Raw genomic sequence first — 14,734 nt, forward strand, 5'->3', positions numbered from 1 at the left:
CTATCTAACCATCTCATCCTCTGTCGTCCCCTTTTGCCTTCAATTTTTCCTGACATCAGGGTCTTTTCCAATTAGTAGATCTTAGACGACTCTTAATCCATGTCTTAATGTTAGAATAAGGACATAATCTGATTTAATTCTCAGTCTGTTGTCTACGGATTACCAGTATGCTTACAAGCCTTTGTGCTTTCTGCATCCCCTAGATTTTATTTATTTTGTTTATTAAATGTATGTATATGCCATCCATCTCGCTGCTGAAGCGACTCTGGGTGGCTAATGGTTTCTTTTGGAACTGGCCACAGATCGATGGCAGTAATATTGTGAGTTGGCCAGACTTTCTCCATGGATGTCTGAGAAATATTTTGCTTAGGACAGGACATTCCCAGAACTTTCAGCAACCTTCCTTTCCTCTAATGTTAAGATTCTCTGACTATGTACCAAAGTGATAAAATACAGATTTATAGGGAAGAAAATATAGCCTTAGCCTGCTCCATATACTTGTATTTAGCCAGAAATGCTTATGATGTTTTGTAATACTCTTTATTACCTCAGTAGCAAATGTGTGAGAAAGAGACAAATGGATATGTACCTGGGGGCAATCATTATGGGGTAACCAAACAGCAATTTCCAGTGGGCACATATCCATTGGATTTCCTAAAGGGGAAACAAGAATTACTAATGTTTTTCCTGGAGATTTAGGAAGGAAGCAGTCACATTATGAAAATATAAGTAACAATTGTTGTCTGTACCAACTGGCAAGTAAGTGGGAGAAAACAAAGTTATTTTTTTAAAAAAATCAAAGAATTATCAGGAAGATTAACAGGGTTATTACAAAAAGAATGTAGCAGGGAGGATTTATGTGGGCAGTGAATGCCTTTGTAGCCTGGATTTATAACCGATATTAAGGCAAGAATCCTAAACTTATTTTTCAGTGGTAAATCCACACTGACTGTCCAAAGGTGCTTCTTCAAAAGGCAACTGGACTTTCTTGGTTTTTCCTTGAAGACGTTTCTCTTCTCATTCAAGAAGCATCTTCAGTTCTTCAGAAGCTTCTTGGATGCTTCTGGATCCGGAACGGAAGATCCAGTTGGATGAGAAACAAAACGTCTCGAAGGAAAAACCAAGAAAAGTCCAGTTGCCTTTTGAAGAGGCACCTTTGGGACAACCATGACCGGGATGACTGAGAATCTCCATAGACATCCACACTGACTGAATATGTTTATGGATAAACATATGCAGGACTTCTATGGCAGGACTTTTCAACCTTTTCACCCATTGTACCACATTTAGGATATGGCAATATCAGAGTACCACGTCGCCTAGCAAGGTGTCAAAAACTTGATGCCCCCCCAAAAAGTAAAAAAGTGATAAAGTACAGGTAGCCCTTGACTTACAACAGTTCACTTAGTGACTGTTTGAAGTTACAGTGGCACTGAAAAAAGTGCCTCCCAAGCCACAGCCAAGCAAGACACCTGCCTGCCCATCCAGCGGCACCCTTCCTCCTGTCCGAGGTTTTCATTGTGAGCATTTCTGTTGATTGGCAGCGGGGGTGGGGTGGGGTGGGAGTTTGGTTTTTATTCCCCCCCCCTCCCATCTGCTGGGTGGTTGCAGCAGGTTTTGGTCACTTCACGTGACCCTGGGACACTGTGACTGTCATAAACATGAATCAGTTGCCAAGCATCTGAATGTAAATCACAAGACCCTGGAGATGCTGAAACTTTCCAGCTGATCGGCGCTTCTTCTGGGCTCAGCAGAAGCGCCAGGATCAGTGCTGAGCTCCAGTTGGAGCCTGGCGCTGATCCTGGCACTTCCACTGAGCCCTGACAGCCCTGCAGCTCCAGCCATCTCTCGCTCAGGCTTGTGTGGTGCTGTCATTCCCCTCCCCCACTTTTCTAGGATGGTCACGTACCACCTGCCAGATGCCAATGTACCACAGGTGGTACCCGTACCACTGGTTGAAAAGCCCTGTTCTATGGGATGCATATGAAATTGCTATCCCTTGGCCCACTGTTTATTAAAATCCAAATATTATCTTGTATTTTATAATCATTCCAAATCTGCTTCTTGGATGAGGGCATCTAGAACATGGTGCTAAAATCCAGGACTAAACATTTCATAAGGGACGCGGCGGGAAGGTAACAGCGTTCTGTGCGCCTTTGGCATCTAGTTATGCTAGCCACATGACCACGGAGACGTCCTCGGACAAGTGCTGGCTCTTCGGCTTTGAAACGGAGATGAGCACCGGCCCCTAGAGTTGGAAACAACTAGCACGCATGTGTGGGGGAACCTTTACCTTTACCTTAAACATTTCATGTACTTTCCATGTCCAGGTAAAGACAACAACAGGATACCCAACTACTTCTCATTTACGTGTGCAACGATCCCATGTGTCTGCAATGGAATATGACTTACACAGGAAGAAGAAAATAACATCTGTTCTGAAAGCCAGCCCTTATACTGTGTACGTATTTCTTACCCTGTTTTAGAAATATAAAATAGAGGTGGGGATTTTTTTTGCTTCACAATACCATTGCATTCATATAGCACCACCAGCTTTATGAAGGCAAGTGAGAGAATAGAGAATACAGAAAAATTATGAGCAACTCACTCCTACCGGTGCATGCTGTGCTACTTCTTTTATCAGCTGGAAGGCTCAAATCCAGGAAGCCCCCACTGGCTGATGAACAACATCTGCCCAACAACTTTTAACATTGATTCCGAATGGAAAGACAAATGAGTTGCTGAACGCCCAGACATAGGAAGACATACATGACCCCACAAAAAAGCTGCCAGCTTTGAACTATCACATCAGCAATGGACACATCCTGAATAGGATTTGCACCCCACAAAGCATTTGCTGAGATGCTCTATATAAATAAGAGTATAGTATCCCCCCCTCTGTGTGACTGCGGGGTCCCACGTCAAACTGTAGATCACATTGTGACCACTTGTAAGCTTAATGCATATACCACTAGTCCAGGATCCAATTTTTTTAAAATATAAACAATATTGCGCTTCAATGATTCGATGGCCTAGACATTGGTATTTGAACACAGATCTTTTCAACATTTATATTTTACTGTGATATACTAATCTAGATGAAATGTTAATATATATATATTGCTAGACTATGTATGATATAAAAAAAGTAAAGGTAAAGGTTCCCCCGCACATGCGTGCTAGTCGTTTCCAACTCTAGGGGCAAGTGCTCATCTCTGTTTCAAAGCCGAAGAGCCAGCGCTTGTCCGAGGATGTCTCCATGGTCATGTGGCCGGCATGACTAGGCGCCAAAGGCGCATGGAACGCTGTTACCTTCCCACTGCAGTGGTCCCTATTTTTCTACTTGCATTTTTACGTGCTTTCGAACTGCTAGGTTGGCAGAAGCTGGGACGAGTAACAGGTGCTCACTCTGTTACGCGGCACTCGGGATTCGACCCGCCAAACTGCTGACCTTCTGATCGACAAGCTCAGCGTCCTAACCCACTGAGCCACTGTGTCCGTACCATGTATGATATGCAGTATGCTAAATAAATAATAAACCACTGCAGCTCAGGAGAAACGAATGACACTGGTGCAGATTGGTGAGGGATTTCCATGAGAAGCAAGGAAAGATATTGGGTGCTAGGAATCTGGGTTTGAAATTAGCCAAGAGAAAAGATGATGATCATGGGATGAACCAATGAAGATTTTTATACTTGTCTCTCCCAAGTGATTTCTTCCTCTTGTATCAAAAGACCCCGTTTCTCCTTAGTTTTAGGTTGGTTTTCTCCTTGATTAGTTTCCATCCGTTGCTTCCTTGTCCTGCCTTCAGGTGCTTTGGAGAATAGGTTGAGCCCCTCTTCTTTGTGGAAGCCCCTTAATGAGGGAATGAGGGCATGGACCCTTATCCATTAACTTTATTTCATGCCTAGTAACTGATAACCATTCGATGGCCACCTATTCAAGTTTTCTGCATGTTTCTTGGGCGCTTTGACAAAATGTTTTGCAAAGTTATTACTAATTATTACTATTAATCTTGCAGGCATGATCGCGTTGAATTTGCTGAGCTTACAAAACGTTTCTCAGAAGCTTTTAAGGAAAAAATAACCAACCCTCTTCATTTTGACATCTGCTGGGGCTCTCCTTTCAAGTTGCGGCATGTGACAACTATTTTGAAAGCCCAAGTCCCTTCTGTACAAAGTAAGCTGATGCACTTGCTGGAGGTGGGCGATGGGTTATAGACTCTAACAAGGCAATAGAATTGATGTACAGAGGCAGTGTGCTACTCAACAACGATGGTAGTGTTCTGTCCTCTCCCACTGAGTAGCCTCAAAGAGGTTCAAAAGTCCAACAGAAGCCAAACATAAGCTGAACAAATGAAAACTGGACTTCTAACAGGTAACTCTCTCCAAAGTTTATATCAGACAGCAATGTTGTAATTACCGGGCAATGTTCCCAGGTTCTTGGCAGACGGCCAGCAGCTTCAGAGCCTAGATATGGACAAGCAGACACGCTACAAAACTCAAAACGCCAACAAATTGTCTACCACGCCTGTCCTGTGCAGCCACACCTCTTTTATACTCTGTAGGGTGTGGCCTTACATCTCCCGGCCACGGCTCTTGGGACATTGCAACTATTGCTGCTGTTGTTGACGACGTATTCTACGTCTCTCCTTTGCATCCAAAAGGGGCTCTTCCTCGGTGCTGCCGGCCTCTGTCTGCTGTTCTGCCTCCCCCTCTGTTTGGCTGGGGTCCATAGGCACGTCAGCCACAGTCAGTTCTTGCTGAATCACCAAGGGAGTCGGCCCCTCCGGCACGCCGCTCGTGCCAGCTTCCTCCTCCTCCAACTCATCCTCTGAGTCGGTATGCCACAATAAAGCACCCTCCGGGTCCGGGGTCACAACAGGTAGGGAACCAAATGTGGGAAAGCCTGAATGGCTTGAAGTCATCTCAAAAACATCAAAAAGATATTGCAGAAAACAAATGCTAGACGCACGGTGGTCCTGAAAAGATAGAGCTCTCATGTTCTTTTATTTATCTCAGAGTGACTCTAGGCCAGGGCTTTTCAACCTTTTCACCCATTGTACCACTTTTAGGACATGGCAACATCCGAATACCACCAGTCGCCTAGCAAGGTGTCAAAAACTTGATCCCCCCCCAAAAAAAGGAAAAAAGTGATGAAGTACAGGTAGTCCTTGACTTACAATTCACTTAGTGACTGTTCGAAGTTACAATGGCACTGAAAAAAGTGCCCCCCAAGCCACAGCCGAGCAAGATACCTGTCTGCCTGTCCAGCGGCGTTCTTCTGTCCAAGGTTTTCTTGTTGTGAGCATTTCTGTTGAGGATTGGCAGCCGGGGTGGGGGGGGTTAGTTTTTATTTCCCCCCCCTCCCATCTGCTGGGTGGTTGCAGCAGGTTTTGGTCACTTCACGTGACCCTGGGACACTGTGACTGTCATAAACATGAATCAGTTGCCAAGCATCTGAATGTAAATCACAAGACCCTGGAGATGCTGCAACATTCCATCTGATCAGCGCTTCTTCTGAGCCCTGACAGCCCCAAAGAAGCGCTGATCCTGGCACTTTTGCTGAGCCCTGACAGCCCTGCAGCTCCAGCCATCTCTCGCTCAAGCTTGTGTGATGCTGCCATTCCCCTCCCCTGCTACCACTTTTCTAGGATGGTCGCGTACCACCTGCCAGGTGCCAATGTACCACAGGTGGTACCCATACCACTGGTTGAAAATCCCTGCTCTAGGCAGCGAACAATTAAACACATAAAAACATAAAAGATACAATACCTCAATATAAGGAGCCAGGTAAAATAAGGAAAAAAATAATTAAAAATCAAAAGGGGGAAGAGGGGCTACATGGCAGTAACCACTCCGTAGGGTTGCGTGCTCCTCTGTGAGCTCCACATGAGGTGGTAGAGCCAGGTCTCTTGATTCTTTGAAAGTTTAGGAGAATGGGGGACCGCCTCATCTCTGGGGGGGGGATATTCCAGAGGGCAGGGGCAACAGTAGAGAAGGCTCTCTTCCTGGACCCTAACAGTTGAAATATTTAATGATGGGGTCCATAACATTCCTTCAGTTCCTGACTGGGTGGGATGGTCTGATGTGATGGGAATAAGATGGTTCTTCAGGTAAGGAAAAGTCGTGTTCTAGATAGTGATCTTGTTCTACTATATCAAGAATAGTTTTCTGTTTCATAAAAAGGAAAAGAAAAAAATTAGCAATGAGACACAGTGCTGGGAGCTGCAGAAAAGTGGCTTGAGTGTCACTTGTGACCTTGAGATCACAGACCACCCGCTTCAGCAATCTATCTTCAATAAGAAGAGACTTACTTGTGGTCCTTTAGTTTAAGGTCTAAGGGCAGATTGCAAGTTCAGACTTTTGGCAAAAAGATTTGTATGATTTCTTGAAAAGGCAGAGAAGAACATGAAGAAAGCCAATAAAGAGAACAGCTTGTCTCACCCAGGATTAATTAATACAATTTAGTCACCACCCAAATCCAGACTGACTCCAGGTGGTTTACAATAAAAGCAAACAAGATAAAAGGTACAATCCAAGCAGAGTTATAAAAAGAGAAGTAATAAAGAACAAGATGATGAATCTGGCAATGTTTTTGTCATTCCATTGATTGAAGCTGTTATATCTGAGTGATGAGAAATGTTGGCTTTATTTCCAATTTTAAAGAGTCATGGCACCAAAAAAATTGAGAATCTTTTTCTTATTGGCATTTTTTGTGGTCTACTGGATTTTTTAAAAAAAAATCTTTGTTGACATAATACTTTTTTTGAATGCACACTGGCACAAAACAAATGTAAGCATGAAATAAATGAAAGCACCAAAAAGCCACATGCTGTAGTTTAAGTCAATAATAAACAATTGCTGATCTGAGGCATTTTTTCTAACATTTTTACCAAACATTAATCAAAGATCAGTTAAATTTTTGCTTTTTTTCAATTGATAAGAAATTGGTACTATTTTGATATCACATCTCTCTTTTTAAAGTGCATGGAATATTTACCTTAGTCTAAGCCAGTGTTTTTAAAAACTTGGCAATTTTAAGATGTGTGGACATTAATTCCCAGAATTCATGCTAGTTGGGAGAATTCTGGGAGTTGAAGTCCACTTATTTTAAAGTTGCCATGTTTGAAAAACACTGGCTTAGATGCACAGTATAGTCTTAACGATTTAGCTTTCCAGCTAAATCGAGCTTTAAGTCTAAATCGAGTTATGAGTTTTCAACTGCCTGCGTGGTCAACATTTGAGAGGTAGAGCAGGGGTCTCCAACCCCCGGTCCATGGACTGGCACTAGGCCGCACCATGCCAGAAACCTGGCTGTGCAAACAAGCAAAGCCCCACCCATGGGATGCAGGCAGCATGTGAAACCACGACCCCTCTGGTCCATGGAAAAAAATCTCTCTCCATGGAACCGGTCCCTGGTAGCCAAAAGGTTGTGGGCCACCGGGTTAGACAATAGATCCTTAATTCACAACTAGAAAAAAAAAGTAGCTCCTAAAACTTCAGGGAGTGATAACTTCTGACATGACTAATTATGCTTTATCTTTTGCACTTTTCTGCATTGCAGCATTAGAGACTGAGAGGATTTTGGAACGCCAGAGACTTGAGAAGGCTGAACTCCAACACAAGGTTGCACGGAATGGACAGATTGAACTAAAAAGCAAGATCCTTTTAGAGAGAAGACCACTGCCCCCTAGTGGTTTTCACTAGAACTTGCTTACCTCTTTATATTTGTTGTGTATTTCTTTGAGCAACTGTGGTCAGCCTGATTGAATCAACATAGCAGTGAACATAAGCAGGCTGGCAAAATGATTTCCTGCAACTGTAATATGATTACATGTATCTACTAACATCATGTTAATTATTAAAATCAATTGGAAGAAAACAGGCCATTAATTCCTGTGGGGTCTCTATAGGAGGAAGGCATGAGAGGTTGGTTTTTGGTCCTGTTTATTCTTGAGTTCCCAAGCTTCTTCTGCCACATCCAAGAAGGAGAGAAAAGCTTTAATTGGATTTCAATTAAACTTTGTTTAGCAATATTCCCTGAAGTCTAAAAAGCAGTTTAACTATGATTTGTGAAAACAAACTGAGAGCATAGATCATGACTTGAAATTGGCTCATTTCATCAAACCAGGAAGAATAGCAATCTTTTATCCAGCATCAGACAAGTGAATATAATCAGGATATTTAATCATGTTTGTTGAATAAATTATGGTGGCCTCATTCAAAACAATAAGCCATGATGGCTAAGCCCACACATTTATTTATTGTGATGTTTCTCAATCTTGGCCACTTGAAAGTGGGTGGACTTCAACTCCCAGAATTCCTCAGCCAGCATGGCTGGCTAGGGAAGTCTGGGAGTTGAGGTCCATACATCTGCAAGTAGCCAAGATTGAAAAACATTGATTTATTGTATTGATTGTCCATACAACACAATATTGTTGTGTTTGCAGTACGAAAAATATTTTAAATAAAACATCCATTGTAGGAACAAACTAAAAACAAAATCTAAAACTATGAAAGTTGTAAAATCACTCCTACTGGATGTCTTATCATTCACCACAGATCTCTTGGAATAACTCAGTTTTTAAGTATTTTAAATTTACAACACAAGAACATACTCTGCTTCTACAAAAGTAGATGATTTGTATTATGGCTCAGTAAGTACCCTGTAAGAATACACAAAAAGTTCTAATTTAAATTGATTAATTTAAAGCAGAAGCAAAAAGCTTTTGGATTCTGCTTATGGCCAAAATGAAACAAATTAGATTGGGGGATGTAAAAAAAGCTCTTTTAACTGAATATATGTACTGACTATATTTTAAAACATTCTCTTGTTAATTAAGGAGCATTTGTTTTTGAAACAAGTATGTTCTCTTTTACTGCTAAAAACACACACACACAAACACATACACATAGACAAATCTATAAGAATAAATGATATAAATCCCATTTGACTGCTTGCTTGGTTGATAAGGTATTCCTCAGCTATGAATGTACACATTTCTGAAAATACAGGACTGATGGAAATTTATTTATACTAAAGCATAGCACTGAAGATGACATATTCTAATTATAACAGAGAGTCTTTGTTATATTTAAAGACCTAACAAATTTATTGTTGCACTCATGCTGATCGCAGTCTGCAAGCTTTGCAGCAATAAATCTATTTGTCTTGATGTCAAAATGCTTTGTGTTACAGTATTTTTCTTTCAAAAGGCTAGATATTCATTCTGGATATTCATCACCATTCACCACTTCTGGAGGCATGTTGTTCCACTGCTTAATTGTTCTAACTGTCAGGAAGTTTCTCCTTAGTTCTAGGTTGCTTCTCTCCTTGACTAGTTTCCATCCGTTGCTTCTTGTCCTGCTTTCAGGCGCTTTGGAGAATAGCTTGACTCCTTCTTCTTTGTGGCAGCCCCTGGGATACTGGAACATTGCTATCATGTCACCCCTCACCCTTCTCTTCATTAAACTACACATACCCAATTCCAGCAACCGTTCCCTATATGTTTTAGCCTCCAGTCCCCCAATCATCTTTGTTGCTCTTCTCTGTACTCTTTCTAGAGTCTCGACATCTTTTTTACATCGTGATGACCAAAACTGGATGCAGTATTCCAGGTGTGGCCTTACCAAGGCATTGTAAAGTGGTATTAGTACTTCACGTGATCTTGATTCGATCCCTCTGTTAATGCAGCCTAGCACTGTGTTGGCTTTTTTGGCAGCTGCAGCACACTGCTGGCTCATATTGAAGTGATTGTCCACTAGGACTCCAAGATCTCTCTCACAGTTACTACTATCGAGCAAGGTACCACCTATACTATACCTGTGCATTTGATTTTTCCTGCCTAAATGTAGAACCTTACTTTTTTCACAATTGAATTTCATTTTGTTAGATAGCACCCAGTGTTCGAGTCTGTCCAGATCCTCCTGTATCTTAAGCCTACCTTCTGGAGTATTGGCTATTCCTGCCAACTTGGTGTCATCTGCAAATTTGATGAGTTTCCCATCTATCCCCTCATCCAAATCGTTGATGAAGATGTTGAAGAGCACTGGGCTCAGAACAGAGCCCTGGGGCACGCCACTACACACTTCCTTCCATGTAGATGCAGTTCCATTGAGGACCACACGCTGGAGCATTCACAACTTCTGGAGGCAAGTTGTTCCACTGATTAATTCTTCTAACTGTCAGGAAGTTTCTTAGTTCTAGGTTGCTTCTCTCCTTGATTAGTTTCCATCCATTGCTTCTTGCTAGCCCTCAGGTGCTTTGGAGAATAGCTTGACTCCCTCTTCTTGGTGGCAGCCCCTGAGATATTGGAACACTGCTATCATGTCACTCCTAGGCCTTCTCTTCATTAAACTACACATACCCAATACCAGCAACCGTTCCTTATATGTTTTAGCCTCCAGTCCCCTAATCATGTTTGTTGCTCTGCTCTGTAATCTTTCTAGAGTCTCAACATCTTTTTTACATCGTGGTGACCAAAACTGGATGTATTATTCCAAGTGTGGCCTTACCAAGGGATTGTAAAGTAATATTTAATATTAAATGGAACATTTAATAGTGGGCTAATGCCTCCTTAAGTAACACCAGCTGCCTGCAATTAGTGCAGGTTCGCATCCCACCAGCCTCAAGGTTGACTCAGCCTTCCATCCTTCTGAGGTAGGTAAAATGAGGACCCAGATTGTTGGGGGCAATTAAGCTGACTTTGTAATAATGCTGCTTGGCGGGGGCCGAAAGCCCTAATAAGCAGGCATATACATAGAATGAAGGCTACTGCTAAGCTTGTAAGCCGCCCTGAGTCTTCGGAGAAGGGCGGGATATAAATTGAATTAAAATAAATAAAATAAATAAATTTGTTTTATTTGTAAGCAACAACAATAATAAAAAAAACCCAAGCCATAATATAGTCCCAGACCCTAAAACCTGCATTGTTGCTTGCAACTTACTGGGCCTAATTTTATGTATGAAATAATATAAGGACCAGGTACTTGTTGTTCTGTACCAGCCCTGCTACCGGCCTTGCAGAAAAGGCAACCCCTTTACAGACGGCAAGAGGCTGGAATACGTCTGCCAAATTTATTACAAAAACAAACAAGACACAAACCAAGATACCGGAGCTTTGAAACACTATCTGAGCGGTTGCTTTCAGCAAACCAGCCCTCCCCACACAAGTCCTTTATAAAGAGTTCAGGGCGTGGCTTCTCTCTCCCTCCTTCCGAGAAGCCCCATTGCCTTCCTCTGTTTACTCCTACTTGACTGCCTCCTGCGTCGGGCGTCCTTGAACAGGGCCAGCTGTGGGTCATCTTCATCCACGCTGTCAGGCTCACACAGCTGGGTCTCCACCAGGTGGGAGGGGCCTGGCTGGGGGCTCTGCGGAGCCTCAAAGCCATCATCAGCAAGTTCTTCAACACCCCCCTCCTCCCCCTCATCTGAGTCATCCGACCCAACTGCCGAACCCACAGGCTGACCCTGAATCACAACACTTGTCAGATTAAGACTTCCAATACCATTTCTATTAAGATCAGCTTGATTTGCTTATAGTCCACAAGATAGTTCTGCTCATGGCATGGTAGCATTACCTGTATTAGGGATATCTGTTCCAAGAAACTTGAACTAGCTCCGCTTAGTTCTTTTGGACATCAACTAAATATATTTTTTTGTACCATATTTTGGCCCCATAGCATTCGTAATAGAAATGATGAATAGCTAAACGTCAGTCCTTTGTCTGAAAATGTGTTTCCGTGCATAGGAAAAAAAAGGTAACAGACTGCAGCCAATTACCACTGGTATTTCAAGTGTTATAAATCACATAGCAAGCAGTGTAAAAAATGGGGGATTGATTCCATGGCAATGTCTAAATTTTGTAGAATTCAGATACTTTGAAAACAGGTATGGAAGTAATTTGAACTGAACCCTTGAAAACAAGGGTAGAAGTTACTTGAAGCTGAAAAGAAGCAGATCCAATGGACCAAAACAGAACTATTACATGACGTATTTTAAAAAGTGACTTTTTATTTACACTGGGGAAATGTTTCAGCAGTTAGAAGTTTAGATATTTGATAATTCACCGGGTTTTTTTTGTAAAAGTATATAAATATATACACAAGCCTTTATATAAACATTGTAATATGTCATACAGTAAATATTTGCTATTTTCCCATACACGAATAAGTAAAGCTTAAATACTGATTTCAAGTATTTTCTATAGAAATCTCTACAATATTACAATTATTGGAAAAAGATATCTCTGTTATAAACACACTTGAAAAACCGCCAAATAAAAATATACTGTAAGAAAATCCATCTGGATAAAATACTGTTTTATTCCCCTCCCCAAAAATAGCTTCCACGTTATATGCGTAACTGGAAAATAATCTGCGAGAAGCATGAATAAATGTTAAAAAAATGTTTTTAACATGTCAATTACTTTCAATGATTTGAAAAAGCTGCAAAAATGCAGCACAATTAAATACAAATGTATATAAATGATGCTTAAGTGCCCACGCCTACGTAAAGGAAAGAGCCCTGCTAGTGGTACCTGATGCTTAATTGAGACTGGAACTGGAATAATATTTGCAAAAGCTGTTTATAGTCCACTTTCAAAGAATCTTGGGAATTGCAGTTTGAAGAAAGTGTGTGCAAGCCTTTGTCAATCGCAATTCTTTTTCTCTTTCGTTGATCTACATCTCCCATGGAAATGTTAAACCAGCTTCAATCTGTAATGTAAACACATCCAAAGTACCCGAGGGCGTATTTTTAAACGCATACTTGGCACAATATTTTAGCTGTTTCTCTGCTGTTCTTCTGCCTGAAGACGTTTTAGGACATACAAGATAACTTGATAGCAGAAAATGTATTGGTCCTGTAAAAAGGAATGAATTATTGCATATTCTCACAGAAGACACATTTTGGCTGTGAAAGAGAAAATTCTGCTTGACGGATTCCCACTCTTCCTTACACAACATTTTTCACCCTGGATTGCATCTTTTGGATGTATTTCATGGGAGGTTGCAAAATGTATGGGTAGCCAATATACAAAATCTCTTGCCTGCAATAGCACAAGACATTTCTCACTTCAAGTTTCCAATCTCACAAAGCTGTACACTCCCAGGAACGTAAAAACAAACAAACAACGTCATAAGGAAGGAAATATAAGAAAATTGCACAGCTGAAAGTTCCTTTCCACCACTTAGTTTTTATCTTTCACTTCAGAATTTCTATGTATTTCCTTCTGCAAGAAGCTGAATATAAGTATTTATTTATTTGTTTGTTTAGAAACTGCCCATCTTCCTTATCGAGCAGCTCTGGGTAGTTTCTAAGTATGATGTATAAATAATTATTTTGAAATGATTCAGAATATTTGGGGAAAAAAAGTGCTTTGTAAAGTGGGTTAAAGCAGCTACATCTTCTGTAATGCAGACATGGCTGCTTTGAAAAGCTGAAGCAGAATCAACTATGTTTACGCACAGTTCTGTTTTCCAATTGTTCCTCTTGCTCCACTATTACTTGTTTTACAACATAATATGAAGATATATTTTCTGACCTCCTGTTTTTAAAAAGTCAGCATTTTATGGATCTCTGAACTGCAGTTTGGTTTTATGTTGGCTTATCTTCTAACAGCCCTCATTTTGTAAGCTTTTGTTTTATTGTTATTATTTGTTTTATTCTTATTTTCCATGATTATAAAATCTATAAAACCATCCAGAGAGTCTCAGCTACTAAGAAATACAGAAATCCAATAAAATAAATGCGCTTTCCATTTTCTCTTTTGCTTTCATTTCCCAGGAGTCTTGTTGGGGCACGTTAAAAAAACTAGAAAAATTACTCTAAAGAAAAACCTGGGAAGCAGGACTATGGGTTGCAATTCAGGATAAACATACCTCCGTTTGTACCATGCCGTGCCTTTGCAAACGCATCAACCGCACCACTTCAGAGATATCAAACTGTGAAGAAGAAAAAAAAAGACACCCAATCTTAAATTGCACATTGTGTAATTCTTATGGAATTTGTCCCTCCCAAAGTTTAGAATTGATGTGACTTCACAAAGAGGAGAGGAGACAGGGCAGGTGGATCTTAACTCTTTTCCACATATTTTTCCCCCTCTTCTCCCAGAATCTTTCCCCTCAGCTTTTTCTTCTAATAAGCTTGCAAGAAAATTTAATTTAATTTAATTTAATAACATTTATATACCGCCCTTCTCCCTGAGGACTCAGGGCGGTTCACAGGGCAGAATAAAATACCAAATACAAACATTAAAAAGAGATTAAACAGTTGCCCTAGTTAAAACAATAGGAGTACAATTCTAAAAACCCCAAGATAAAATTAAGAGACCAAAGATAAAACAACCCCACCGATCCCCATCAGGCTAGGCCGGCTTGTACAAACAAAAACGTCTTGAGATCGCGACGAAAGGAGCGAAGATCGGGCGCCATCCGGAGCTCTACCGGTAGCTGATTCCACAGCTCCGGAGCGCCCACAGAGAAGGATCTCCCCCTGGGGGCCACCAATCAACATTCTCTGATCGGTGGCACCCTGAGGAGGCCCTCTCTGTGGGAACGCACAGGGCGCAGGGAGCTTGATGCCGGCAGCAGATGTTCCCTAAGGTACTCCGGCCCCATGCCATGGAGGGCTTTAAACACCGTTACCAGTACCTTGAATCTCACCCGGAAGACAACTGGCAACCAATGCAGCTCACGGAGCAGAGGTGTAACGTGGGAGTATCGGGAGACTC

At 41.4% G+C, this 14,734-nt stretch overlaps 2 protein-coding genes across 2 annotated transcripts in view; one reads left to right on the forward strand and one right to left on the reverse strand.

Moving 5' to 3' along the window:
* Positions 1–2,396: 2,396 nt before the first annotated feature.
* Positions 2,397–7,709, forward strand: LOC310643037 (uncharacterized protein C4orf36 homolog; the record flags this gene model as incomplete). The annotated part of the gene is made up of 3 exons (XM_083367064.1): positions 2,397–2,461; positions 4,022–4,179; positions 7,567–7,709. The coding sequence occupies 3 exons, from the start codon at positions 2,397–2,399 to the stop codon at positions 7,707–7,709; spliced, it is 366 nt and encodes a 121-aa protein (XP_083223190.1).
* Positions 7,710–12,033: 4,324 nt separating this feature from the next.
* PTPN13 (protein tyrosine phosphatase non-receptor type 13) overlaps positions 12,034–14,734 on the reverse strand; it is a gene marked incomplete at its 5' end in the record, with an annotated part of 127,323 nt that continues 124,622 nt past the window's right edge. Inside the window, 2 exons of the mRNA XM_083367558.1 lie at positions 12,034–12,865; positions 13,884–13,946. Coding sequence (XP_083223684.1) covers positions 12,785–12,865; positions 13,884–13,946 — 144 coding nt within the window. The 3' untranslated portion in view covers positions 12,034–12,784. The remainder of the gene's footprint in view (positions 12,866–13,883; positions 13,947–14,734) is intronic.

Source organism: Vipera ursinii (assembly GCF_947247035.1).
Source record: "Vipera ursinii genome assembly, chromosome: 7".
In the NCBI taxonomy this organism is placed as follows: domain Eukaryota; kingdom Metazoa; phylum Chordata; class Lepidosauria; order Squamata; family Viperidae; genus Vipera; species Vipera ursinii.